General features: G+C 61.3%; 8 protein-coding genes across 8 annotated transcripts; all 8 read left to right on the top strand.

Moving 5' to 3' along the window:
• Window positions 1-16: 16 nt before the first annotated feature.
• Window positions 17-352, top strand: LMXM_27_1970 (small nuclear ribonucleoprotein protein,putative; the record flags this gene model as incomplete). The annotated part of the gene is made up of 1 exon (XM_003876724.1): window positions 17-352. The coding sequence occupies one exon, from the start codon at window positions 17-19 to the stop codon at window positions 350-352; it is 336 nt and encodes a 111-aa protein (XP_003876773.1).
• Window positions 353-1,547: 1,195 nt separating this feature from the next.
• On the top strand, window positions 1,548-2,840 carry LMXM_27_1960 (conserved hypothetical protein; the record flags this gene model as incomplete). Its single annotated transcript, XM_003876723.1, has 1 exon — window positions 1,548-2,840. One exon carries the CDS (start codon window positions 1,548-1,550, stop codon window positions 2,838-2,840), a length of 1,293 nt encoding a protein of 430 aa, XP_003876772.1.
• Window positions 2,841-4,092: 1,252 nt separating this feature from the next.
• LMXM_27_1950 (conserved hypothetical protein) lies at window positions 4,093-8,658 on the top strand (the record flags this gene model as incomplete). The annotated part of the gene is made up of 1 exon (XM_003876722.1): window positions 4,093-8,658. The coding sequence occupies one exon, from the start codon at window positions 4,093-4,095 to the stop codon at window positions 8,656-8,658; it is 4,566 nt and encodes a 1,521-aa protein (XP_003876771.1).
• Window positions 8,659-9,781: 1,123 nt separating this feature from the next.
• LMXM_27_1940 (protein kinase-like protein) lies at window positions 9,782-12,661 on the top strand (the record flags this gene model as incomplete). Its single annotated transcript, XM_003876721.1, has 1 exon — window positions 9,782-12,661. One exon carries the CDS (start codon window positions 9,782-9,784, stop codon window positions 12,659-12,661), a length of 2,880 nt encoding a protein of 959 aa, XP_003876770.1.
• A 1,595-nt stretch (window positions 12,662-14,256) lies between these two features.
• On the top strand, window positions 14,257-15,036 carry LMXM_27_1945 (conserved hypothetical protein; the record flags this gene model as incomplete). The annotated part of the gene is made up of 1 exon (XM_003876720.1): window positions 14,257-15,036. One exon carries the CDS (start codon window positions 14,257-14,259, stop codon window positions 15,034-15,036), a length of 780 nt encoding a protein of 259 aa, XP_003876769.1.
• Window positions 15,037-15,992: 956 nt separating this feature from the next.
• On the top strand, window positions 15,993-17,057 carry LMXM_27_1930 (hypothetical protein, unknown function; the record flags this gene model as incomplete). Its single annotated transcript, XM_003876719.1, has 1 exon — window positions 15,993-17,057. One exon carries the CDS (start codon window positions 15,993-15,995, stop codon window positions 17,055-17,057), a length of 1,065 nt encoding a protein of 354 aa, XP_003876768.1.
• A 6,458-nt stretch (window positions 17,058-23,515) lies between these two features.
• On the top strand, window positions 23,516-25,468 carry LMXM_27_1920 (conserved hypothetical protein; the record flags this gene model as incomplete). Its single annotated transcript, XM_003876718.1, has 1 exon — window positions 23,516-25,468. The coding sequence occupies one exon, from the start codon at window positions 23,516-23,518 to the stop codon at window positions 25,466-25,468; it is 1,953 nt and encodes a 650-aa protein (XP_003876767.1).
• A 935-nt stretch (window positions 25,469-26,403) lies between these two features.
• On the top strand, window positions 26,404-26,826 carry LMXM_27_1910 (conserved hypothetical protein; the record flags this gene model as incomplete). Its single annotated transcript, XM_003876717.1, has 1 exon — window positions 26,404-26,826. The coding sequence occupies one exon, from the start codon at window positions 26,404-26,406 to the stop codon at window positions 26,824-26,826; it is 423 nt and encodes a 140-aa protein (XP_003876766.1).
• Between the last annotated feature and the right edge of the window lie 1,060 nt (window positions 26,827-27,886).

The following is a 27,886-nucleotide window of genomic DNA, read 5'->3' as shown; positions in this document are numbered from 1 at the left end:
CCAAGAAAAATAAGAAATGGGCAAGTATAGCATGCTGCACAACATCAACAAGGTGTTGTGCGTTATGCTCGATGATGGCCGCACCGTCACCGGCAAACTGCTCGTCTTTGACAAGCACATGAATGTCATTCTTGGCGACGCGCTCGAGGAGCGGCCGCAGTCGAAGAAGATGGCGGAGGAGGGCGTCTCGTCCAAGCGCCAGCTGGGGCTTATCTTGCTGCGCGGCGAACACGTTGTGTCCGTCATAGTGATGAAGGATAGCGAGAATGGGGGAAGCGGGGCTGTGGCGAACTTTGGCGGCGCACCTAAGTCGGCGAAGGCAACCGCGGTGAAGCGCAAGCGCGGCGCGTAGCGACGAAAGGCAACCGTGGCACTTAAAAGCTGAGAGGTGAGGTGGGCTGTCTCGCACCGCTATTTGTGTGCAGAAGCATCCTGACCTCTCTCTGGTGTGTCCGCCTACAGTGGAGTGTGTATGTTCCCATATAGGCACACCCCCGTGCGTGTTGGGTGTGCATGCGAATGAGTTGGTGCTGATGGTGATGGTGTCTTTCCGTCATCCCCCCCTTTCTTTCTCTGTCCCGCGCTGTGTGTATGTGGGTGTGTGGGTGTGCACCTCACCCCTCCGACATGCACACAGGGGAGGGGGGCGAGGGGCACAGTGGCGATGAGGGGCTCGATGCGCTGTAGGAAACCAGAAACAGGATGATTAGTACAACAGGTGAAAAAAAGGCGAGCTTCAACGCATGACCGCCGGATAACGCCTTTTGATGTGCGTCTGCTCATCGGCCTTGAGGCGAGGGCCGACGTGCGTAACTCTGCCTTCTCGGAGAGAGAGAGAGGCGCGCGCGTGTGCGTGTGCAACATGTGCGCGAGTGTGATTGCATGCGGTCACGAAAAGAAGATGCAGCGGGGAGAAGAATGGTGTAGCGGCGCCGTTGACAGCTTGCTGCTCGTCTCGCCACCCGCCCCTTACAGCTTTGCACCCACCTCCCTTCCTCCATCTCCATTCTCATGCCCGTGTACGCGCGTGTGTGTGTGTGTGTGTGCACAGGAGGATGCGGAGGACTGCTCATCCTGCGGTGTCTACGATCTCTCACCTCACGGTCCTTCTGTTGATCCTTTCCGGTTGTCTCCCGTCTTCCATCTCCCTCGTATCACGCGTGCCAGAATACTGAGCGGACATCTGTGGCCCAGCCGAGCGCGCCCCCTTTCGTCCGTGGGCCCACCTCGGTGCATCCTCCACTTCCGTTGCAAAGTGTTTTGTTGTTGTTCGACGGATTCCTCGCTCTCCCACACACGAACGCACCGGTATACGGACCTCAGCATATCATCGCGAGGGTCAGGCGAAGACGAGGTTTTGCCCCTGGGGGGTAGCCGCGCGGGGTTCGCTTGGGTTAATCACCTCGGAAGGGCCCTTCCTCGTACTTCTCGGCAGTGTGCCACCTGCTGCACACACACACACACAGACTGTGGCTGTGGCTACACTACCCCCTCTTTCCCCTCTCCTCAGGACAGACGTGCGCTTGCTTCATCTTGTGTCACTCATCATGGCATCCACCGGCAATGATGGCGGCAACAAGGCCGCTGCCCCCTCTTCGTCTCCGCAGAGGACGGGGATGGCCACACCTCTCATGTCGGCGCCGCCCATGAACGTCCCCATCACGTCCCCTTCACACCTCAACTCCATGAGCACCGCGAACTCCGTTGTCTCTTCTAAGAACGCGCCCACCGGGCCGAGCAAGCGGGGCGGCACGGCGGTGAAGTCCTCCTCCGAGGGCGATGGCAACGCTGCCGCTGGCTCGTCTGAGCCTGGACCGCGCGCGTCGGTGAACACAGACCGCCAAGGCAAGTCGAGCGCAAATAGCGTGAACCCCTCCAATGTCGCTGGCAGCACCAACGCCCCGTCCGATAACCGCCCTGATCACGGCCGCCGCGGTCGGCGGCAAGAGGGCTCGAGCTGGTTCGACGCCGAGAAGCCCGCGAACGCACATCGCCCCGCCGACAAGGAGCTGAACCAGAACGTGCAGATCGTCCAAGACGATGTCCCTGACGCGGAGCAGGCCCATCGCGAGCAGGCGGAGCGGGCGCAGCGGCAGAGAGAGAAGCTGGCGCAGCACATCTCTGAGTCACCGACGGGCTTCCAGGCGACGCTGCCACGTCTCAGCGAACTCGACGTCACGAACAGCTGGGACAAGCTGCTGCGGATGATGCGCAGCGAGTTCGACATGTCGTGTCTCACGAGCTGCCTGGCACGGGAGCTGGACGAGGATGTTGCGTGGAACCCGGAGATGCTGCTGGTGCAGCTCACCTCCGACATGCTGGACGCGGCCGAGTTGCAGAAGGATAGCGGGGAGGCGTACGTGCCGGTGGACGCCAGCGACATCGGCCAGATGACCGGCGGCGAGGTGGCGCGTAAGCGCAAAGAGAAGCGCTCGACGACAATGGCTGGAGGGGCAGCACCAGCGGCCGGCGCCACAGGAGGAGCAGAACGTGAGCCAGAGAAGGGCTCCGAAAAGCCTGCGGCTGCTTCGCCAACCCCGGTGTTTCAGGCCGCCACGTCGAAGGCACTGCGTAAGCAGACCACCACTGATCCGGCTGCCGCGGCGCCTAGCAGCAAAAAGGTGCGCAACACGGACAACGCCGGTTCCACATTGAACTCTAACGCCTCGTCGACCCAAAAGCGATCCGCCGCCGGCTCCAGATCAGGAGAGGCCGGCGGGGGCGGCGGCAACAACACGAATGTCTCGCCGTCGACGGCAAAGTGTGATAGCACGGACGATACAAAGAGCACCAAGGGCTCTTCTTTGAAGCGGCAAATGTCGAAGCTCTTCTCGAAGTAGAGCTCTAGAGTGATGCGCGCATGCGCTCTCAGACGACACGCGGATACGTGCCGCCGCAACACGCACACGTCTCCTTCACGGTGTGCGCCTCTCTCTCTCCTCATCGCTCAGCCTGTCCTGGTAGTTGCCAGCGTGACCCTCTGTCGCTGCTCCACTACCGCCCCCCCCCCCCCCCCCAACACCCCTCCCGCGCGTTTGGCTCGCTGAAGTCACGGTGGGGGGGGGCTCCAGTGTAGATGTCGCACACCCTCAGTGATGTTCTTCTCTCTTGCTGATGTCGTTGCTTTGTTAAACCACCCTCGCGGTAGGCCGGCTGCGCATGCGGGGCGTTTTGTTTGAATTTCCCTGCGTCCTTTTCTGTGATCCATGTATTCCGGGAGGGCACGGCCTGCGCGTCCACGTCCGCATGCAGACATGCACACACCGATATGCGCGACGTGTGCACTGTCTCCCCCCATGTAGCTGACTCGGTTTCTCCCCATTCGTAGACGGGGGTGCTCATCTTCCTTGCCTGCCTGCCTGTCTGTCTGTCTGTCTGTCTGTCTGTCTCTTAAGCACACGCGTGTGCACGTCAGTGGTGGCGCAGTGGAGAGGAGGGGGTTGGGCGGCGGCGGGTGAGTCTGTGAGAAGGGGTTCGCATGCCTATGTATGTCGGTGTTACCTGAATATGCACTATCTTCCATGTAGCACCTCAGTTTCCAGTGCAGCAGGCAGCGGACCTTTTGCACTGAACGCATTCCTTCCATTGAGCGAGAGCATCGACGGGGCAGTGAATATGGGGAGAACGAAGTCGATGCGTGCAATACGGAAGCGCTTCTGCGGTCATGCGCGTCGGTTTCACAGCGTGCGAGGTGGCCACTGTCGACGCTGTAGCGACAGGGCGGGAAAGGTAAGGACACAGGCGAGGGCGCCTGTGTCCTTACCTTTCCCCCTTTATCTGCTCACGGCTTACGTCGATTGTGTCGCTGAGCATGCGTACACTCGACCGTGCCCACGCGCTCTCACATCTGCAAGTGAATCCATCGCCAGCGCTCTTCACGCTTGACGCCACCTTCTCCGCGTCTCCTCTCTCCATTCTCCCGCCCGCCTCTCTTTCTATCCTCGCGGTCGTCTACCAACGACCTCGCTGCCTCTCCCCCTGCCCCCCGCCCCCTTTGTCCCCGCTGCACACGCACCCTGCACGTCTCATCCGCTTCTGCATCTCTTCCCCTATTTCTTGTCGGTGCCGCATCAGCATCTCCACACGCCCGCAATGAAGAAGGTCCTGGTGCTGAACGGCGACTCGTACGTTGGCCGCCATGTCGTGAAGGCCTTCCATCGGTCGTACGAGTACGAGGTCGAGATCACGCGCACGCGCACGGACGAACGAGCGGCGACGACGGCGCGTGCGGTGATGGGTCCGACCTCCAGCGACTGGCTGTGGGGCCAGATGAAGGGCCTATGGGACTCGCTCGAAGAGTCGCTGGTCGCCGCCGCGGCCGACGCCCAGGACGACTCATTTCTCATGTTTGCAGGAGGATCGCACCCCAAAAGCAAGCAACATGCCGCGTCCGCTGATGGTGCGGTGCAGTTGCCCACATCACCGCCACGCGCGGGCTTGTCCGCGGAGGAGCGAAATACGTTACCAGCAGACATCCGATTTTGCGTGAGGGGTATTGTTCCAAAGCACAACGACAACACGGAGGAGTTTCGCAAGCGCCTGCTCGCCAACGACGTCATCATTGGAGTCCTCCAGGACGACACGTATGAGGCGATGTGTGCCATTCGCATTCTCGCTGGGACGCACTACGATGTAGAGAAAACATTTGTGTTGGTGTCATCCGCCGTGACGTGGGCGTACACGCTGACATCAGAGCGTGCGCGTGCCCGTGCGATGCGGCAGCAAGAGCGCGAGGAGGAGAGAAACGCCTTCTTGGAGGAGCTCCTCGACACCGAGGAGGAGGAGAACGACGATGGGGATGTCCTCGACGAGGGCGCTGCTGCCGTGGCGGAGAGAGAGGCGCGCCGTGCCGCATGTCGCAGGGAGCTAGAGCAGCGCCTCCCCCTCTCTCTGCGCGAGCCTGCCGCCGGCGAGGACGAGGCCGAGCTCTGCGAGCTTGTCCCGGACCGAGTCTTCACCGACGACGCCTACGCTCAGCGTGTGCCGCACCCGCGTTTTCAGCACTGGCACTCGCTGGAGCACCTCGTGAAGCGCTCGAACACTGAGACGCTGCACACCTACGTCGTCTTCGCTGGTCTCCCGTACGGCGCTGGCGAAGGGTCGGACATGCTGTTCGGGCTCCTGCGCAGCGCGTGGCACCACCAGGTTCTGCCGCAGTACGGTGCCGGCGGGAATGAGATCCCCATGATCCACGTGCAGGACTTGGCCTCGATCCTTTACAAGGTCGGCAGCGCCTACGACGTACTTGGGGAGCGGTACATGTTCGCCGTTGACCAGGGCCACGTCACGCAGCGGCAGTTGCTGCAAGCGGTGCAGGCGCGCTTTGGTGGGTCCGTGCAACCAGCTGCCGCGGTGTCCCCGTCAGTTCCCAGCGCTACCGCAGTGGATTTGGTGCACCTCGATCGGCTGGAGCTGCCGCCGCCGACCAGTCCTCAAGAGCTTTTCGCCGCGTTTGGCAACATGCCGTGCTGGGGAGACGGCGGGGCTCTCTTGACTGCCCTAGTGCTGTCCGACATCCAAGCGGAGCCCTCCACGGTGCTGACGATGCACGAAGAGGATGATTGGGTTGCCCTCGATGGCTTCCTTGCGACCCTTGATGTCACGTGCGCGCAGTTCCGCGCTGCGCACGCTGAGACGTTCAAGCCGGTCCGCGCCCTCATCACCGGGCCACCGCTGAGCGGGGCGGGGACAGTTGCCGCTCTACTGGCGCAACAGTGCCGTGCGCCGTGCGTGTCGTGCGAAAACATCGTAGCAGACTACAAAGCGCACCTGACAGATGTACGCGGCGCGCTGCGGGGCTTGCTTATGCGACGCCTACAGCGCCGTCGTGCCAGGGTGCAAGCTCGACTGGTGCGTCAGGCAGCGGAGGAGAAGGCAGCTGAGCGCCTGGCAAAGGAGGAGCAGCGGCACCAGAGGCGTGAGGCGCGGCAGCGGCGTGGCAGCACAGACGATGACAACGGCGGCGAGGAAGAGCTGGACGAAGAGGGGGCGGCGTCTGAAGAGGAAAGTGAAGTCGATGGCGCGGCGTCTGAGGTGGCCTCCAGCGCTTCTTTGATGTCTATCTTTCTTCCGCCGATCACCAAAAGCGTTGACAACAGCAGCGACGATGAGGAGGGGGACGCGGCGCAGCCACAACAGCAGCAGCAGCAGCAGCCTCTGCGACCCATCGCGCTGGTTGTGAACGAGGCATACATCCGTGGTGCCACCGACGCCGACGCCGACGGCGATGAGGAGGGCGACGCCGGGATCGATGAAGAGCAAGAGGAGGACGAGGACGATGGGGAGGAGGGCGGCAACTGGCTTGCCCAGCTCGACGCACAGGATGAGGAGGCGCAAGCGGAAATGCAAGAGGACCGTGAACTGTTGCCTCCTGTGCCCCTCTCCGCCGCCGCGGGCGATGCAGCGCTGCCTTTATCAGCTCTACCGCGCTTTGCTGCTCGTAGCCGTGGCCGTGTCTTTGCGCGCGACGTGGACCGGCAGGAGCTGCGGTGCATCGCGGCGCTCCGTCAGGAGTACCTTCTCGGTCTGAAGGTGCTGGCGCTAAGGGTGTCTGCAGAGGGGCGACTGCCACGTCCGCCACCCACTCCAGTGGTGTCGGAGGATGATGGCGGGTACAACGACGAGGATGGCCGCGGTGGCACCAGCGGCGGCACCAGCGACGGTAGCGACGAAGGCAGCGGCGAGGACAGCTACGAGGAGGGGGATGAGGAGACGCCGAGTGATGGTGCGCTTCAGGCATCGCCGGAGGGCAGAAACGACGACGCCGAGGAAGGCGAGGGCGAGGACGAGGACGACGAATCGGCTGACCCCGGCGACGACACGAACCCACTCCTCGCGATCGACCCCGCTGACGACGGTTCCGCATACCTCGACTGTGCGCTCGCCTTCATGTGTCGGTGGCGCTTGCGTCAGCCGGATTGCCGCTGCCAAGGCTACATCCTCAGCGACTTCCCGAAGACACTAGCGCAGGCCGTCTTATGCTTCCGCGCGAATGAGGCGGAACTCGAGGATGCCGAGCTGCGCCGCCAACGTGCTCTCGCCCCGCTGCTGGCACGCTCTAACGACCACACCGCGGAAGATCTAAGTGACGCGGACGGCGGGGACGGCGGGGCTCTAGCCCCCATCGACGCGGATTTTCCTCTGCCTGACATCACCAACATGGAGGAGGAGGAGCTGCGGGCGCTGGAGCGGGCTCATCGCCGTGGCCGCGGTCCGGCAGGTTGCAGCAGTGCCGTCGGTGAGGTGGAGTCAATGTACGACTTGGCGGAGGGGGCTGCCGCCAGCGGCGACGCGGAGACCGTACTCGAGCCTGTGGACGAGTCTCTCTTCGTGGATCACGTCGTAGCGCTCCAGGCCGACCCGGTTGTTTTGCGCGCCGCGATGGATGCGCTACAAACAAGCCTGGATGTGGCTGCCGAGCAGCAGGCATCATCGACGTCTCAGAGCGGTGCAGCACCCTGCGCGGAGGGTGCTGCAGCTATAGGGTCGGGAGAGGCGGCGCTTTCGGAGCTTCGGGCCTCGCTGCACGCCACCCCATACGCTGCGCAACTGGAATGGTACATGGATCATCACACCGCCACCTCTCCTCCGACCCAGTCGCTGCTGTCGTGGCTCAGCGCCATCACGACGACACCCGCGCTGGGCGTGCAGCACGCGCGGGTTATTGTCCCCCTTAGCACCAGTGATGGTGCCGCTGACGGTGAGGACGCCGACGGCGGCGCTGTAACGACTATGGAGGCGCCCCCAACAACCCGCACCGCGCAGATGCACTTCATGCCGATGCCGGTGCTGAACACGGAGGAGGTGAAAACATGCTGGTGCGCGGCGAGCGAGCGGAAGGCGCAAGATGGCGCGAGGGCGGCGGGGGTTGGCATGGCGGCACGCACGGTGGCAAACCGCACATGCGGGGATGAGTGCGGATCAGCGTTGGTGGACGCCAAGCTGCCGGTGACGTTGATGCGGCTCGCACCGCTCTGCTGGACCGGCGCCGCGTCCCCGCAGCCCCCACTATTTCTCAGTCAGATTCCATCTCCCTCAGCGCACACCTCGTGCCCTCGTGACAGCCGCGCCACGGCGCGGCGTACACCACCGCCGGTTGCATCTCTCGCGGCTCTTGCGCAGGATCTGTGCGCACGTATTGCATCCATGCGTCGAGAGCCCACAGCTGCGGCTATGACTACGGCTACGGTGGCGCCAGCAGCATTCGCTGAAACGGATGGGATATCGGGTACGAGCACCAAGACGGCCCCGCCGCTCCTGGTGGACGCCGCGGCGCCAGCAAGTCAAGTGAATGTCCCAGCAGGATCTGAAACACCAGCTGGCACTCCTTTGAAAGAAGCCTCTGCCGGCATCTCAGACGCTGTTGCTGCTGCTGCTGCTACGGAAGAGGAGGAGCGGGAGGCGAGACTTGCTGCTTGCTCTGAGACCGAGGCGTCCCAGATCCTGCATGAGCTGGCCTCCCTGCGGCGTCTGCAGATTGTCGAGAGCCGCCCTGACACGGCGGAGATGCTGGAACTGCCGGTGGAGACGTACTTGATGAAGTATGTGCTGCCGAACCTGACTCCTGTCATGACGGACGTGGTGCGCATGCGACCGAATGACCCAGTCGCTACGCTAGCCGACGCCCTCTTTGAGCGTCGCCGCCGTGTGACGCTCTAGTAGGAAAGCGAGTCTAAACTGCTGCGGTTGGTGCTTGTGTATGCTCGCGTGTCGGTGTGTGTGTGTGTGCCTGCAGCTCTGCTGTCGTGAGCGTTTCTTTGGTGTGGTGCGGCTCTGCGGTTTACCTCCTCCTCATTTTTTCGTTCCCGTTCATCCTTGTTGTTCTCTGCATACGTGCACAAGACAGCCACGCTGCATTCGTGCGCGCGTGGCGAACTCTCTCTCTCTTTCGCTATCTCACGTATCTTCCTTCCGTATCGCAGTAACGGGGTGCTTCTCTGACCACCTGGAGGCGGGAGAACAGACACATGTATGTATATATATACGCGCCAACGCCTTTCGTCTTGATGTGTACCGTGCCGCCATCCGTGCACCCCCTCCTCCCCCCACTCATCACTTGCGCACCCTTTTCCGTGTGTACCCCAGTCCTTGGGCCGATAGATGTACTTGTTTGCTCTTGGGTGTGCGGGTGCGTGTAGTACGGATTTCCTGCGTTACACTGCATCGCTTCGCCAACCACAGCAGGAGGCTGGGACAACGTGAAAACAACAAGAAAACGAGCGCACGGCCGCGCGCGCCAGCAGGTGACTATGCACGGTGCAGCGCTGAAGACATAGGACGAGTGGTCGACAGTGGGGGAAGGGAAGGTGCCGAGCGAAGCACCGCTCCAGCCAGGACGAGGGGGGGGGGCGCGAAACCCTTCTCACCAGCAGGCAGTGCTGCTGACGCGATGCTTACATACATGCGTGCTCGCGTGTGCGTGTGTGGGCATCTTCGCCTGCCTCTCTCTGACACGTCCTCGTCTCCATACCGCCCTCATTCTTCTTTTGCCTCTGCTCCGCTCGCCCACACATGCGAATCACGCCCACCCTCCCCTCCCGTGGTGCTTGCGGACGGCACCCTTCATGGAGTGGCAGCGCGCACCTTCCATCGGTGCGTCATATCTCTGTGCCCTCTATTCGCTTTGGTATTATAGGTTTCGTAGCCGCGGCTCCGCATCGTGGGGCGGCTGCGCATGCGCTGACGGAGGGTGAGAAGACAAGGATAAAAGTTAAGAACAACTTGCGGGGGCAAGGAACACGTGTGGTCGCACTCATACGTAGAGAGCACCGCGCCCAACGCCATGCAGGTCAACTCGCTCTTGGAGCGCATGCGAAAGGTGCGGCAGGAGAAGGCCGCCGCCGCTGCCGCCGCTGCCGCCGCACCACCAGCAGTGACCAACGCGATCACCACCGTCTCTGCTGCAAACGCCGCGAGCAGAGACGCACCCGTGTCGAGCGTCGCTGACGCGGATACCGCGGGTAGTGGCGGCGGGGTCGTGTCGTCATCGTTGCTGACGGGTGTGACGGTGCCGGCCCCGCCGCCCGTGTTCGCCTCTCCGTCCTCGGCGCGGCTTGAGTACCGTGACAACGCAAAGGATCCACTCTGTGTGTCCTTCACATGCGACATGGTCGTGCCGGTCCTCAACACGCTCCTCAGCGATCACCAGCGCGGTTCACCGTCAACGGTTGCCGCTGCTGCTGCTGCTGCTTCCGAAAGCCTTAATGGTGCCGTGGTGCCCATGATGAAGGAAGCGGTTGACAGCATTGACACGACTGGGGGCGATGCCCGTGACGTGAATACGTCGAGCAGTGCTTCTGCAAAGATCCCGGGCGCCGGCCGTGACAGCAGCGGGAGGGAGAGCCACCCTATTGTGGTGGCGAAGGCTGTCGTACGTCTTCGAGAGGTGCTGGCAGCGCAAGGGCCTCCGCCGATGCCCCAGAAGACGACAGTGGAGAGCGCGTCATCCAGCACCACCGGCACTGCCACTGCTGCTGGCGCGTCGGTCTCTTCTCTTCACCCATCTAGCGCTTCCTTGTTTGATGATGCAGCGTACAATACTGCCTGCGCCATGGCCCGCGTTGATGTCTCCGGCGCCGTTCGACCCATCTGCCGGGATGTGAACTACTACACTCGCGTCGGCCGCATCTCACAGGGTGTGTACGGCGTCGTCTTCCGCGCGGTCACCACGGCGGACTACGAGCGGCAGCATCGGCAACAATCTCGCCACCGCGTGACTCGACAGGGCTCAGCCGCCTCGTCAGCCGCTCCACCGCGAGCGCACGTGCGCACATATGCTCTGAAGCACATAAAAAAGATGTGGCTAGAGGACTCGCAGGTGGGGCTTCCGCCGTACTTGATGCGAGAGATCGATCTGCTGCTGCGGTTGCAGCACCCCAACATCATGGGTGCGCTGGAGCTCGTCTTGCTAGACCCGACGCCGGTCCCGCGCCGCCTGGAATCACCACCCAAATCGTGCTCGTCCTCCTCGTCGTCGTCGGAGTCACCCCCCTCGTCCTCGTCGTCGGAGTCGCCATCAACCGAGCAGCACACAGAGGAGGCCGTGGTGTGCGATCGCGCCCTTCGCCGGCTTCGCTCCACGGCGGAGGACACAACGGGGCAAAGCTTAGCGAAGAAGGAAAAGATCGACAACGCCGAAGAGCCACTGCCGCAGCGGGAGGAGGCCCGCCCCGCCACGCAAGCTCAAACTACAAGTGAGAAAGGCACTGCTCAGGACGCTGCTGTCACACGACCGCTGGCCGCCGTCGGCGCTGCAAGCAAGGCGAAGGACGTCTTCCTTGTAATGGACTACTGTCCCTACGACCTGGGGAGCTACATGCGGCGGTACGCGACTGTGGCAGAGCTGCACGGCGACGGCGGCGACTGCAAGTCTTCTTATGCGAGTGCACAGGTGCCGTACTTCCACATCACCCCACGCAACGCGCATCCGCAGGCGGCGGTGAGCTACGTGGCACGCGCCAAGTCCATTGTGTACCAAATCTTGCGCGCCGTGGCGTTTCTGCACGACAGCCGCATTCTCCACCGCGACCTGAAGACGTCGAACGTGCTGCTTGGCGAGGATGGCTACGTGAAGGTGTGCGACTTCGGCCTTGGTCGCCTCTACCGTGAAGGCCAGGCGCTCACCCCCACCGTTGTGACGCTCATGTATCGCGCGCCAGAGCTGCACTTTGGTGTCGTTGACTACTCTCATAAAATGGACATCTGGTCGGTCGGGTGCATCTTTGCCGAACTCTTCCTGCGACGCCCGCTTTTCCACGCCTCGACCGACAGTCACCACCTGCTGGCCGTGTGTGAGGTGCTAGGTATTCCGACGGAGGAGTCGTTCCCTGGTTTGTATCACCTTCCCCAGACGAAGACAATGATGCAGTCGCTGCCGCGCTGGAACCGCACGTCGCGGCTGGCGAGCCTCTTCCAACGTGGCGCTGTCCTCCCCACCGTAGCGCACGGCGATGTTCCGGTGGCGGCGGAGGGTGCGCTGTTGCCTGAAAGCGGGGTGGATCTGCTCGCGTCGGTGCTGCAGTGGAACCCGCGCCGCCGCCCATCTGCCGCCGAGGCTCTGCAGCATTCATTCTTCAAGGAGGAACCGCTGCCATGTGCGCCGGCAGAGCTGATGAAGCCGATGCCGTGGATGGATGCTGCCACTGTTGCTGGTCATGCCATGCCCGCCTCAGCACTTGTTCGCGAGGATCGGCGCGATCAGCCTGGGAGCCGGGGGTCTCAGGATGGCCCTTCCACGACAATGCAGATGGCACCAGGTACAACTGGACGGCCGTCTTCGGCGACTGTACCACCAGCTATGCAGCATGTGGCAGACATTCCCAGCGGAGTGGAGGTGACTGTCGGAGCCGTCTCATCGGCGTGTGAAGGTGCGACTGCTGCAGCGCCGCTGGCGAGCGCCTCACCAAATACGTTCCCTGGAAGCAGCCGTAACGTTGTCGTGAGCGACATTGTTGGCGACCGATACCAGCAGGCCATCGGTACCCGTGACTACAGCGGCAGCGATGGGGACCTCGCAGAGGAGGACGAAGGGGAGCAACGGCTGCAGCTGCACACGCGGCGCAGCACGCGGGACCAGGCCGAAGATGATGACGACAGTGATGCAGAGGCGGAGCGAGTGGGGCGACAAGTGCGGCTCCTCGCGAGCCAAGACCGAGATGCGTGAGATGGCCCCCCCCCCCCAACACGCCCTGTCGGTAGTGGCTGCTCGACTTGTGTGGTCCTCTTTCAACGCCAACCTCCCCCCAATCTTCCATGTGAGCGCGTGTGCGGGTGCGTGCAAGTGGGATGGAGCGTGTGCCCGTGTCTGTGTGCGCTCTCCTCCTGTTGCTGCCTGCCTCCGCTGCCACCGCGGTAGGTGGCGGTGTTGTGGTAGTCGCGGTGGCGATGAGGTTCAGTTGCTTTTTCTCTTCCTCCCCTTCCCTGCTCTTGCGCCACTCGGTGAGGCGCTTTGAGACCGACGCACGCACGCACGCACGAGAGAGAGAGGCAGAGAGGCAGAGCCATGAGGCACATGTTGAGGCTTGCGCAGGGGTTTCACCTTCCCAACTCATTGGTTGCCATTGCACCGTTCTACTTCCTCAGAGATTCCCGACACCGCTGACGCGACCGTGTGTATGTGAGCGTGTGCGTGAGCAATGTGTCTGCCGCAACCCTTCCTCTCCCTCCCCCATCATCCGCCCTTTCCTCAACCCCCTCCGCTTCTCACTCTCACCCTCTCTCCGATTCTCGACTCCCATTTGTGGCACTGCCACCCACCTGTGCCACTGCCGCCGTTCTCCCCCACTTTCCTTCCGCATTGCCGAAACCGTTGTCTTTTCTCTCTTGCCTTTGCAAGTCTCTCTCTCTGTGTGTACGGGTACGTTGCTTTTTCTTTGCTCCCTCCCCCCTTCCCTCGTTGATCCTCTTCGTCATCCTTCTGTTGCGCGCACTCCACCGCTTTTCGTGGTGCTGGTGCGCTGTATATGTATGTGTGTGTGTGTGTGTGTTGGTCTCATCATCAGGTTAACGATGGTGTCGTTGATGCTCTTTCCGGCCACCGCTTTGGCCCTGTCTCTCTCTTCCTCCTCCTCTTGTACCTCTTCGAGGCGAAGACTTTGTGTATGTGAGTGTATGAGTGTGAGTGTGTGTGTGTGTGTGTGTGAGGGTAAGCAGGAGCTGCGCAGGCGACATGCGTAGACATCCGAGTGAACAACAACAACGACAAACAAACAAAAAAACGCACGAAAGGCGGAGGCGCGGCGCATCATGCGACGTGCTCGTCGGTCAAAAAAGGGAGCAACGGCTGCCGCCCCTCTTGCCACACACGCTCCTATACGCAGCGCATTCCATTGGCAATGATCACGCGGCGTGTGATGCCACATCGTCGTGGAGGGAGGGAGGGAGGGCGGCACGAGAGGACGAGAGAGAAGTAAAAAAATAGAAAGAAAGGGATGCATCAACGACGGCAGTGACGGGTGACTGCCGAAGAGGGAGCGGTTGCGCCTCCCCCGCCCCCCTCCTCTCCTCTCACTCCTTTGGCGATCTGAACCCGCTGTCTCCACACGGACGCCTCCCCGCCCCTTCTCTTCCTTTCGTCGATGTGCGTTGCGATGCCGTCTTCCGCTCTTCTGCCCATCCTCTCACCAGCTCCAGTGCTCTCTCGTCTCTCAACCTCCCATTGACATCCTCCCCTCCCCTGACCCTACCCCCTCCACGCACACACACACACACACACACGCATGCACAGAGGCAGAGCACATTGAGTGTGTGACATACATCATGCTGTTCGGCAACGAGCCCCCTTTCCATCTAAAGCCGATTCCGTACCGCGGTGTCCGCAAGCACCAGGCAGAGGTGCTGCAGCATCCACCCGGCTATAAACACCCGATCATTCCTCTCCCGCTGTGCTCAGAGCCGGAAGTCACAGCAACACGACCCGGCGCGAGCAGCACCGCGGCGCACTTGTCGCGCTCTTCTGCCTTTCTCTCACCGGGCCCCTCGGTGAATTCAAGGAGCACTCCTGGGACTTCACCATGTACATCATCAAACCACCGCGCAGTGGGCCCCGCCACCGCTTCTGCACTCCACAGAGTGGGACCACCGAATCTACTGCAGCAGCAGCAACACAACCCGCGCATGCGCCGTGACAGCGGACGAGGCGGCGATGCCTTTTTAGCGGATGCAGAACGACTTGATCCTGACATGACGGCGGATGCTGCTCTTCGTCAGGAGCGCGTGCGCGAGCGTCAAAAGCTTCGTGGACACCAGCAGGCTCGCCGCGAGCGGGCGGCATCACGCGAGGCGACGCTACAAGCCTCCCGCAACGCCGCCTTTGAAGCAGAGTGTAGGCGACTCGCCAACGTAGCTGGCACAGCGCGCAGCAATCGCGAGCAAGACGACCGTGATCCTATTACCCACCAATGTTACACAGCGGAGGCGGAGAAGCTGGTGATGGATCGCAACTGTGACGTGCGCACCCGCTACGCCGCACGCCAGCGTTTCCTCGACCGGCAGATGAACTCAACGGAGTATAACATCCTTACGTGGCAGCTTCGATAGCACATGGGGGAAGAGTGGGTGAGGTGCTTGCCCATGCTCTTGAGCTGTTGGTGGATTGAGGTGGGTGGTGGTGGGGGGAGGGAGGGAAGGCGTGCCATGATGCTGCCTACGTAGCTTGTTCGCTCTCTCCAACCGTATTTCGCAACTTCTGATGTCTTTGCCTGCACACCGTGTATGGCGCCCTCTCCCTCTCTCTGCCCGGGCCGTCGTCGTTTCTCACCACTGCGGATCGCTTTGTAGAGGGAGGGTCCGGCACTCTTCGATGTATAGCTGAGCCATGGGTCTCTTGCTCACATGGTGTGATCGCACGCTTCGCTTTTGTGTCCGACAAAGCTTTCTGGTCTCTCTTGCTCTTGCACCTGCGAGCTCCCTTCCCCCCTGAAAGAATGCCTCTCACCATACTCTTTACCCTTGTGGTTGTGTGCATGTGTACATGTCTCGTCCTGCGGCGGATACGGAGACCACGAGGGGCCCAAAGAGGCATGCGTGACTCGCTTTCTTTTAGCCCCATCTGCTCCGTTCTTCTGTCGATGGCGCCACCACGCGACACCCCCACCCCGTAGTGGAGATACGATAGTCACATGCGCACCGTGCGTGCACCATCCGTGACACACTTGCCCACAACGCTATTATTTTACTTCTATCTCCTCCCTGCCACCCCCCGCCCCCTCCCCTCTCTCTTTTTTCGTCCTCCCTTCCCCTCGCTTCCTCTACGGTGTCACCTCGTCGTGCTACAACGTTGATTGTGCATGTGTGCTTGCCATGGTGATGATACGCCGTGCTCAACAACACGGACCCGTCCTCTGCACCTCGTCTCGGTCGTGATAGCACCTACGCTCACGAGACCTTCTCTTGCGTGATACCTTGCCCGCGTCTCTCTTGTACCCACTCCGGCTTCTCTCACATCTCAGGGCGACTTACGAGTGCATCCCACACCACGCCTGCATTCTTGCGTAATGTCAACCCACGACACGGAGGCGGTGGCGGCCATCCCGATAGCTGTGATACGGCCTGGGATCCGCCACTCCACCCTTTCCATGGAGGCACGCGAACAGAACCACTTGGCTATCGGGATGAGCGGCGAGAAGTACTTGGTAGTGCATCCAACGTACTCGCTGGCGCCGAACTTGTACAACCGCCGCATGCTTAGTGCAGTGCTGTTGGTGCTGCTGGAGGTGGGCGTTTTCCTTCTCGTGTTTCTAGGCTTGTGCACGCCATTCATCACTGTGCACAAACGGAGATATTTCGCCATGTTGGGCGGCCACGGCGGGTCCATGACGGACCCGCCCGGCCGAAACGGATCACTGATTGCGTACTCGGTGTTGATCATCGTACTCTTCGTTTTTTCACTCATCCTCTCTATTGTCGTGGCGCTCTGCGTGCGATGTGACCAGCGGGCGCGCGTGGGCGAAGAGTTGTTCAACCGGGAACTGCTGGTGCTGTACGGCGCGCAGGTGCACGATGATGGACGCGTGTACAGCGCTAGTGGTGAGCCGAGCGCTTTCAAGGACGAGGGTATGTGGGGTCCGTGCTGCGGGTTCGAGGTGAATGAGCGGTCACGACGGTCGCGAAACACGCGATTCTCGTGCTTGCAGTGCTTCATGTTAACCCTCAGCCTAATCCTGCAGAGCGGCACTGTGTACAACATGAGGTGGATGCACAGTATTGCCGTGGCGAGTGGCGAGACCGTCACATATGGGAAGGGCTTCTGCGAGACCCTCTTCGCGTTGGTATTGAGAGTTCTTCAGCTTCTCTTTTACGGCTACATGGCATTCCATATGCTGTATATTGGTTCCCATCGAAACATGCCGCGCTGCCAGCTCATTCATGCGTCCCGTAGCCGCGCAGTCGATATACTTCCGACCCAAGACGAGGCCGCCAGCTCTGGTGACCAGCTTGCAAAAGCGAACTCGGCGACCGACTATCTGTCCAAGCCGCGATACAGCGCTGCCGACAGGGAGGGCGATCGCGAGATGGAGATCATTCCAAACTCGCAAACCACGCTGAACTCGTGCTCCTGAGGGGTGCTCTGCTTTCTGTGTCGTCTTCGGACCATGCGACGGCGCAGCGGCAGAGGACGAGCAGGATGCGGGTAAGCGCGTTCCCGCCGCTTCTCTACTTTGGGGCGGGGAGGGCAGAGCCGGGGGACGGTGGCGGTTGTCGATCACACCAGCGACACACGCATGCACGCAGGGTGTCGCGTACAGCGTGATCGTAGCGAAAGGAATCGGATAGGCTGTTTGTGCGGCGCTCTCTCAGTTCGCTCGCCCGTTTCTCGCGCCCTCGTTATTTTGCCGCTCTCCACGTGCTCTTGATGCTGCCGGCCACCTCAGTCTGTGGCATCACAGGGCCCAGTGCACAGACTCTTTGTGGGGAAGCCAAGCAGCCTGCACAGACTGCCCTCGGGGGTACGACTGGCGGATTCGTGGTGCCGGTGGACGTGTCGGTGCTGGCGCCGTGCCGGAGGGACGTGCGGTCGTGCTGGTTACCTTTGTGCTGGCTCGCCACGCATCGGGTCGACCATTCAGCAGGTGTATGAAGGGGGAAAAAGCAGCGGCTCGGCGTGCAGGCAGCGGCACACATGGTCGCAGAGGGCCGTGACCTGAGGCTGGCCAACCTCCTCCTCGAGCCCATCGGGCATGCACGTAGACCAGCCCTTACTAGCAGCACGACGTATGCCACCGCCTCCGCCCTCGAGCAGGCCGCTGCCGTCGGCCAGGTGGGTTAAGGCGTGCATTGCAGCCAGGTCCGTGTGGCGCCGATCGGGCTGCAGGTATGCGAAGAAGGGAGGGGGAGGGGCAGGAAGAGCCCGATTCGAGGGCAGGACGGCTCTTCCTCGACGACGAGGATGTAGCCCGCAGTGCGGCAGAGGCTGGTGGGCGGTGGCTGTGCATGCGTGTGTTGGCGGACTTGCTCGTGGGTGGAGTAGGAGAGGGGATGGGGAGGGTACGTTGAAAAGGAAAAGAGAAAGGCAGGCGCGGTAGTCGAGGAGGTCGCGAGGGGCGAGAGGGAAGGTGGAGGTGAGGGTGTTCGGTGGACGGGCTCAAGGGTGAGTGGGTGGGTGGGGGCATGAAAGGGGGAGGGTCGGTGTGCCTTCTTGTTGTTCGCTACTGCTAGGGCAGCAGCGGCTGCCCTTTCCGCTTTTGTTTTTCGTTTATCACTGTCGCCTCATCACCTTCTGACGCCACCTCCTCCCCTCCCCTCCCCCCTCTTCACCACCGCGTGCTGTTTGCTTTTCCACATGGATTGTGTCCTTGTCGCCTTGTCTCGTGTGTGTATATATATATATATATTTATGTGTGTGCGTGTCTATCTCTGGATATATCTGAATATTTCGCCATTGCTGCTGCTCTGCGGCGCTTGGCGGATGCTTTTGGATATGAGTCTTATAGTCTATGTTATTTCTTCCCCATTGCTCGGGTTTGTGCTTTCACTTCCTGTGATGCTGCTCCCTCGGACGGGGCGAGTGCAGGGGGTGGAGTGGCGTGTGATGAGGTCGTGCTGGCGCGCTTCGCCTTTGTGCGCGTATATCTTGGTATCTCTTTTTTTTTCCTTGCTTTCTTCCATGGGTTCGTAGTAATTTCTATTGTCGCTCTCTCTCGCTCTCACTCTACGTGTGTCCGTGTGTGTGTGGGTGTGTGTGCGGCTCGCTGCCTTGAGGGCCCGCTCCGCTGTCCATCTGTGCCATCGTCTTGCCCCCCCCCCGCCCCACGCTGCCCTCTTCAGCGACCAAGGTCTTCTTTGGTTTGGTTGCGTCGCACGCTCGTATTCGGAGGACCGTTGCGCATGGTGCTTATCTTTTCACCTTCCCTTCATCGACTGCTTTTTGTTTTAGACTTGCTCTTGTGTGTGTGTGTGGTCTTGGACACCGACAATAATAGGCTTGGGTGTGTCTGCCATGGTGCGTGGCAGCGTCCCGCCCTGCGCACACGCGGCCGTATCGTTTACTTTTCACACGTCACGGGCGACGGAGGTGACGCTGGGAGTATATTTCTCTCTTTCTCTCAGGCTGGCAATCAAATAGCCCCCCTCCCTTCATGTTGCCGTGTGTATCCCAACGCTTGCTGATGCGCGTGCCAGCATTCGCGCCGAAGGAGGAAGCGCAGCGTTTCGTCGCCGCTGCTCCCGAGCAGTCGCGACATCCGACTTGTGCACCATGTCATCTGTCCCCTTGGCGTGGTATCGCAGTGGTTTCTCTGCGGCGGTTTTCCTCGCACTCTCGGCCTCCCACCTACTGTACCGTCATCTTACCTCTCTCTTCCCTCTGCCACTCTCTCTTACCGGTTGACCTGCTGCTCGTCGCTGCGGTCCTCGCGCGTGTGCGCACGTGTGCGTGTGTGTGTGTGTGTCGACCCTCCATGCGCAGCGCGTGCTCCTCTTTGCGCGCATGGTCACCGTTTTCGGACTGTTCGTCTCACTATGAACCCCCGCTCGCCCGCCCTCCTCCTTCTTTTTCCATCAACCTGGACACTGCACGACTCCGCTCCTCTGCCAAGATCTCCTGCTCCACCGCTTTTTCGTCGCTGTGTTTTTCACCTACCGGCCATTATTCGACTGCCCCCGAAAGGCTTGCTCTCTTGCACGAGGACGGTCCATGTGGCCTCGGACATGATGGTAGTCTCCACCGCGGTGGTGTAAGATAACAGCGGACAGTGCCTGGCGCACCTGTGGCTGAAGCTCGCCTCGCCAGGGGAGTGCTCATCGTCGTTCAGACGGCAGCGATGGAACGGGTCAATCGACGGTGCACCCGACGTCCTCGCTGACCCCGAAGGTAAACCATCAGCTCGTATGGTGTGCGCTGTTGCGCGTTGCGTCCGGAGAGGCGGCTGACAGCCTTAGTGATCACTGGACTGTGCGTTCCGCAATGGTGTGTCAGCGGCGACCTTCGCACGGCCTTTGCCGACATCTACGTTGAGAGCGAGGCGGACGGCTACTGTGACTGTTGCGACCATATGATATTTCCAAAGACTGCAAGTCACACGACGTCTCCCCCCCGGACGTCCTGTCGTGGCCTGTTGTGCAGGCCGTGGTAATATGCTGGTGGTGGCTGTCCTCTCGCTTGCCCGAACAGCTCGCCTGGCGTCCGATGAGGATGCACACCTAGGTGAGAAGACCGCGTAGCGACAACGAATGAGTTGCAGGGCTGTCGAGGTGGACGATGGTGGGCAGGCGTACAGAGCGAGCGGCGACCTCCTCCCGGTGACTGGGGATGCTGCTTGCGACGAAAATAGCGCAAAGGCGGGGGAGGGAACGCTTGTGTGCGGACGTGGCGTCGCGCTATCGTGTGTGGTGCTTCAGAGCACGATCACGGGCTTTGTGGCGTCCAAACCACAACTCTGTCTCCTCTGACATTGTTTGGGCTACTCTCAAGCCAAGCTTTCACCTCATCATTGCGGGTCTTGCGGAGACGGTGCTGATGATGGGGTACTACGCTATGGCATGCTTGTGGGCAGTCGGACGCCCGATGGATGTGTAGCTGCAGCCATGACTTCGAGTCTCTCTTGAGAGGGTGTCCCGGTGATGACGAAGGTGATTTGGGAGGGGATGGAGGAGCTGTGGTGTCTGGCCGGCATCGCGTGTGGGTGTATGCACGTTTGTGCGTTAACGGACCGCATTGAGCACCGATCTTTCCCCGGACGCCTCCATGGGGTCCCTCCAGCCTCCCCCATCCTCCTCTCATGTTCTCTTGCTCGGTCACTGGCATGCGAATAAAAGAAAAACAAGAGGTAGACACATGGGCCGCTGCCGTTCTTGTTGGTGTCTCTCTCCCTGTTGCCTCATCTTTTTCTCGGACGATGGAGCTGGCTCTGGCAGCTCCGATTCTTGTCTGTCTATGTGTACGCGCGTGCGTGTTGTTTGCCGCTGACCTGTTCCCCGCAACTCACCAGGTGCCTCCTCCATCTCTTTCGCTCCTCCGTGCTGCCTGTCCCTTCCCTTTCTCTCCCCGTTTCTGTGTGCGTGGTGGGCGTCTCCGTGACTCCGTCCTTGGCTGTGGTGTACACGCCTTTCTATGCGTCGTCCCTGGCCGCTCTAGCATAGTTTCCTCCCTCGCGTTGTTGCCATGTGCGCGCATCTCTCTCGCTCTCGATGGCTGCTGGAGCGTGCCGTTTTTCGCGCTTCCCGATGACACGGATAAGACGATGCAAGCGAACCCGTATGCGTGGACCTGCGTTGGCGCGTGTGTGTGTAGGCCGGCTGGTCTTGCGCCTCTCTCACCTGCCTGCACCAGCGCCGCTTCGGCGGTGCTGCACGTCAGCGAGCGCTGCGACTCTCCCCCTCTCCCTGCCATGCCCACATCATCCTCTCATCCTCTCTCCTTTTCTGTGATTCATACCCGCCTTGCCCCTCCACTTCTTCTCCTTTTGCATTGCGCGAGTGCACGTGACGGCGCGCGCACCGCATCTCTGCTCGCTCTTTGCGCTTTCCGTCGTTGAATGGGTGGCGCACCACGACCGCACGCGCACCTGCACGCCGCTGAGGCTACTCGGCTGCCTTTGTCGCTTTTTTTTTCATTGCTTTCTGTCTCCGTCGATCGAGTCTTCCCGAGTCGGCGTGCTCACGATCGTGGCGTGCGCCCCACTGATTTCTGCGTGTACGCACGCCATGTGAGAGAAATAGGGCGATGAATGGCCACGATGATGATGCCGCCACCAAAGCGCAGCGTTGCGCACGCCTGGAGACGAGCGAGGAAGGGAATGTAGAGGCACTTCCGCTGGTGGCGGCGTTCACCGCAGGAACCGCAACAGTTGACTGGCGCCTGTTATCGTTACATGCCGCTGGTGCGGCTGCTGTTGACGGAACCACATCTGCCGCCGTGCCGAGGTCTCCTCGCGAGTTGCTTGCACATCGAGTGCTCGCGATGCAGCACTTCACGGCACCGGAGCGGACGCTGCCAGGCGAGGGTGTCTTTGGCCGCTCTCCTGATCTTGACTCTGACACGAACGGTGGGCTGTACAGGAGAGTCAGTCGCAGCCTTAGCGGGTGCAGCAGTGACGACAGCTTTGAGAGATTCGAGGGCGGCATGCGCAGGACAGCTTTGTCGGCAGCCCCCACCGCTGTTTCCCGTCAAACCCTTGCCCCTGCCGCTGCCCGCGTCGACGCATCACTTGAGCAGGCTAGTCTCATCGAGAGTACTGCAGCGACACACGTGCCCTTCCCGTCGACATCCCCGCTTGCAGAGCTGACTGGCCCCTCCTTAGCCTCGCTGCACCTTCCAGGCATCAACGCCATCGCTCCAGCGCGGCAGGCAGCCACGTGGTCCGGGTCGTCGGCAGCAAAAACCACCACGCTGCCACCACCGCCGCCGCCGCTGCCGCACGGCCTCGTTACCCCTGCGCAAGTCGTTTGGCAGGCCAACGACGCTATGGTAGATAACGATCTGCCTGTTAGTGATGCTGCGTTCACGCCGCCGCCATTGCCGCACTTGCCCACCGCCGCCACCAGAAGCGCTTCTCCGTTTGCAAGCGACGCTCGGCGGGCGGGCTTTTTGGTTGCTGCGGAAGAAAGGATATCCACCGCACCGACCGCTTCCCTTCATGGCGCCGTGCGCACACAAGCTCGTGCCTGTTGGTCATTGCCCTCCGTTATCTCAAATGCCGAGCAAGGGCACTGGCATACTGCGTCACCATGTGATGGTCGGCACCGCTGGGTGGCGTCTTTGCCCGCACAAGGCGTACACGCCACCGGTGGGTGGGAGGTAGAGGAGGAGGAGGTATGGGAAGACAATATTTTCGACGAAGGTGGCACTCTACGTGTGGCTGAGTTGTGTCTGTGGCTACCGCGTCGCGCAGCGGTGTGCTGTTTCGCGGCAGTTCTGTGGCTACGCCGTTTCCTAGGTAGGCGGGGTATGTGCACGATGATCTGTCCTCCACTCGATAGCGCAAGCGAGAGCGACAGCTACTACAGCGGCAGTGACATCCCCGATAGCTCAGAGAGGGAGGCGGCAGGGCAGCGCGGTGACACTGGGGGAATGCCACGTCTTCTGGGCATATGGCCGAGGAGGACAGCACACGTTTGCCGGCCCTTGCTCTCCGCCTCTCCGACTACGCACTGGGGACGGCGGCACCTGCAGAGGGCTGGCATGGCGCGCTCGCTGTGGTTTGCAAGGGGCGACGATCCAGGCAGTGCCAGCAGCGAAGAGGAGGAGGAGACAAATGGCGCTGCTTCATCCTCGCTTTCATTGCTGCCGATATCGTCCTTCATGCAGTCACTGCCAGGCGTGACAACAGCGGCCGGAAACCGAGGGCTCGGGGAGGACCGCCGGCTGAGAGAGGCGGCTTCCGCGGACGGCGTGGTGGAGTCGCCGTCGTGCTTCTCGCTTCCTTGCTCTGTAACGGGTGCGTTGCTGTGTCGAAGTTCTGCCGCCTGCTGCCGTGCACTCCGTCGCACCGTGGCCTACTACAATGTTTTTGCTTCACAGTGTGCGTCGGAGGTGCAGACCTACGAGGCAGGCGCACCCGACACTGCGAACCGTCACGCGATGCCTGGCTCGTTGGCGCCATCACACCCAGCAGAGCACTCGGCCACGGCGGGGATTGTCTCTGCAACGCCACTGCCACCTCTGCCCACGAACGCACACTCGCTGAGGCAACCGCTGCTGCTCGACATCGCGTTCGTCGGCCAGGTGTATGTGCTCTTGCAGTATGTGGCGCTCGTGCTACTCACCGCCACGGTGGTGCTGCTGACCGTCTTCTCAGTGACACGTTCTCGTGTGGCTCACGTGGAGGATGCGACGGCGTGCAACCGCTACCCCTTCGATAACGTTATCCCGCCCGATTTGTCCTTCAGTCTGATCTGCTTTCTGCTCAACGGTGTCTTTGCCGTCCGCTACGCGGTGCGGGCAGTGCGCTACGAGAAGGGCGGCCCCCTCGTCGTGCAGGTCGTCGTCGTTGCGCTACAGGTTTGCCGCGCTGTCTACTTTCTTCTCGTTGTGGCGCGGCGCTGCATGCGCGTGTCTTCCGAGTCGTTATCATCGCCGTTTCCACGGCCGCTTTGGCCGTCGCTGCGCATCGGTGCACGCGGCAGCATTGCCACCATCTTCAGCAGCGTCGTTGGCGCTTTTGGCAGCGAAGGCGCGTTTGTCGTCGATGGCCGTGCGCCGACGGCTGGGTCGGTCCTGCAGCCGCTCTTCGCGCTCACCTGCGTCTGCGTTACCGCCAGTGTTTCTCTTTTTCTTGCCGCCTCTGTGCTGTCGCCGTGGGTGTACGCAAGTTTCGGCTGGCGGCGGTACGCGCAGGGCATCGTGCAGGTTTCCTTCTCCCGCGTGCGGCAGAGGCTGACCGTGCTGCGGACGTGCGTGCAGCTGGATGGAGTCATCACGGCAAACGCCTACCTTGCTACGGTGTTCTTGCTGGACAGCTGGCCGGACCAGCGGACGTTGCTGCTGATGACACTCACCACCTTTGCGGTGCACTACTTCCTTATCCCCATGCTGCGACGCTCGCGGCACTGGTGGCCCCTTCTGTGCGCTGCAAGTGTGCTGGTGACGGTGAGCGCCTACTACGCCGCTGTGATTGGAGGTACGCTCCGCAAGGACCACCGTCTGCTATCTGTATCCAGCTCTCCCTGGTACAGCGACTGTTACACGGATCGGCTGCGCAAGTGCCTCTATGAGATCTCTGCTGAGTACCCAGTCGGTATTTTCCGCGACGCATCCGCCGTCCACAGTGATGGCGACTTGTGCCTCTCCTACGACCAGCTTGAGGGAGTCCGGTGGCAGTCGCTGCTAGCGGCTGTTCGTCGACACGGCAGCCGAGATGCTCGCGTGGGTCTGGGGTTGACTCCGCCTTGCTTTGCGCTCGCTGTGTCTTCTCGATCAACGCCGCCAGCGCGGCATGTGAGCAATGCGACGGACACGTACCTGCCCACCTACGGTGCTTACCCCGACTACTTCCGCATACAGGGCTGCAACGCGACCTGCTTCCTGGCACGCGAGGAGCGCGACAACTTTTTTTTTGAGCGGCGCATCGCCGGCTGCTGTGCCGAGTACGGGCAGTGCCGACTCAAGGATGACTATCGCACATACGCGGTACTGCTGCTCTTGATGCTGATGATCTGCTCCTCCGCTGTCCGGGTGACCTTGCTTGCCGTTGCGTGGCGGAGATGGGTGGAAGAGGATGACGGGGCGATTGAGCTCTTCATCCAGGAGCATTGTCGTTGTCATCATCTCGGCGGGTACCGTCGACGGCGCCGGTATCCACGTCGAGAGTATGGACATCGCCACAGACGCGCTGCTGCTGCTGCTGCTGCGGATGGCAGTGACCCCCTTTCCCAATCACCGCGGAGGCTACAGGTGTCGCACGACGCCACCTTTTCAGCGTCACCGCCGCCGACGCAGAACCCTCCGTGGGATGTAGAGCAGTATGTCGCATGGAGACAGCAGCAGTGGACGGATGAGATCACGGCTAGTCTTGCTGAGGAGGTCGGGAGATGACACTCTCGCTCTTCTGGTGGGCGATGGGACGGTGTGAGAATGCGCCGATGGCGACTTGCGGAAAGAGAAGAGGAGACGCGGAGTGAGGCGAAGCGAAACGGAAACGGAGGGCCGTCGGCCATCGCGCGATTCGAGTACCCTCTCCGCTGCCCACCTCTTCCCTTTCCCCTTCCATCTCTCGCCTCCCTCCCCCCTTCTCCCGTATCCTTGTCGTCCCTCCCGTCCCCCAGTCTTCCCTTCTCGTACCTTTGACGTTGCACTCCAGCCATCACCGCCCCGTCCTCACATGCGTTCCACCTTATATATTATTTATGCTGGCTTGTGTGTGGTGGGCTGCTTTTTTTCTGGTTCTCTAGTGAGGGGACAGAGGCTGCACAAGTCCTGACGCAACCACTCTTCCACCTTCTCTGCATCCAGTGTCTAGGGGTGTCCGTGTGTTTGTGTGTGTGTGCGGACTGCATGTACATCAGCACCCCTCCCTCCTCCCCTCTCCACCCCACGATGGCGTTCCCTTAGTTTGGGTGCCCTGTCGGTGTCCAACCCGCACGCATCTACAGAAGCCGCTGCGCGCACTGCACTCCCCTCCTCGCCTGCCGCGTCGTGGCACTTCACATCATCTCGCCCCTTCTCATCCTCCCTTCATCTCTTCCACTTGTTGTTTGTGCTCTGCTTGTGCTGTGGCCCCGCGTGAAAGTGACGCCCCATCATCACCGCCGTCATCGTCATCGACGCCACTGCGGCAAGGCACGATTGAGTTGACCCCCTCCCCCTCCCTCCTTCACATCGACCCACAACGATACAACTTGGGCACTCGTTACGAGAGAGCGCTTGGGGTTCGAGTCGGCAAAGCACGACAAGGCTGTCATCGATTCCGTTCCACGTGTCCTCGGTCACTCTGTTTTCTCCCCTCCCCACCTTCTCTTCCTGCTCACAGCATGGCAGAGCAAATCACCAACGAGAATCTTCAGATTCTCTTGACGAAGCTGATGACGGACCGCTTCTGCTCGCAAGAGACCGGCGACCTTGACGCGTGCATTCAAAACTTCGTGCCGCAGCACATCGATGGGAGCTACGTGGACCAGAGTCTCCAGCGACGAGGGATCAAGCGGTGCAAGCCGTATCAGGAGATCGCGCGGAAGTGCCTCGAAGACGACAAGAAGCAAACGGCCATCTTCCGCGCAGCCGCGATGGCGCCGACGTGCAAGAATGAGCAGCGAGCGCTGCAGCGCTGCCAGCGTGCGAAGGGGCGCGATTGCGAGGCCGAGGCGCTAGAGACGGTGTACTGTGGTATGGTCTACCTCGTACAGCGGCAGAAGGAGCGCCAGAGCGGCGCCGCGGCGCCGCGCTTGGCGGAGTAACTGGACAATGGGCGCTCGTCCAGCCTGACATGGCAGGCGGAGGGAGGAACGGTGGATGGCACACCGCCTGAAGATGCTTCGCCCCGTCGGCGACACGCTTTCCTCTCTCCCCGCGCACCGGCGCCTCGCAGGAACTCACCGCATGCGTGGGTTTGTGCCATGACGTTGTTGCTCTTGTCTTGCATGCCGTTGTCTTCGTTGTGCTTGCCATGGCGGGGGTGGGGTGGACTGTGCGTGCGTGTGTGTGTGTGTGCACGTGTGTTTGTTGTGCTCCTTGTTCTTTGGCCGTCAATGATGTGCGCACGTTCGTTTCACCTCAAGACGACTCTCTCTCTCTCTCGCTCTCCGTTGTAACTAAAGTGATATGTCTTCTCCCATTCCCTTATGGCACGCAGGGCGCATTGCATGCTCACCTCTACACGATCACACACAGACATATATATATATATATATGGCAAGACACGGACACGTGCAGGTGGATCCTCGCAGCCCGAATGAAGGTGAGGGGAGACCGAACCACAACCAAAGAAGACAGAGGACAGGAAAGGCAACGCGAGCTGTGGGAGGGCCGGATGGGTGTGGGCTCATGCCGTCATACCGTCACCACGAAGCCGACTCCACAACCGCAGCGCATGGGTAAGCGGAACAAGGAATGGGCGACTCGGGAGAGGACCACGGAGGATGCGCACCTTGCCCCTCCCCATCCCCCCATCCCCCCATCCCCCCAAACCAACCAATTCGCTTCCTCTCTTTTTGGCCCCACTTCGCCCTCTTGTGCGCATCGTCTTCGCTTCCGTGTTGTTGTGGTTCTCCTCATGCAGCTCGCTGCTTTCACCCCTAGCGCATTCCCCTTCTGTTCTCGGCGCTGCCGCTGTAGCCGCCTGTTCGCGTCCCCTCCTCGTTCGCTTTGGTTCTCGCCCCTCCCTCCCTCCCCCCGTCTCTCCAGAAAGCGTGCGCACCCACAGACACTTGCTGGCTCATAGGCGCTTGCCCTATTAAACGCTCCCCCTCACCGCGCAGAAAGAGCAGCCGCAGCCGCGATGAACCAAGATACCAAGCC

This window comes from Leishmania mexicana, chromosome 27 (assembly GCF_000234665.1).
Source record: "Leishmania mexicana MHOM/GT/2001/U1103 complete genome, chromosome 27".
Taxonomy (NCBI): domain Eukaryota; phylum Euglenozoa; class Kinetoplastea; order Trypanosomatida; family Trypanosomatidae; genus Leishmania; species Leishmania mexicana.
The sequence above is the reverse complement of the archived record's forward strand: the minus strand, read 5'-3'. Positions and strand labels throughout refer to the sequence as shown.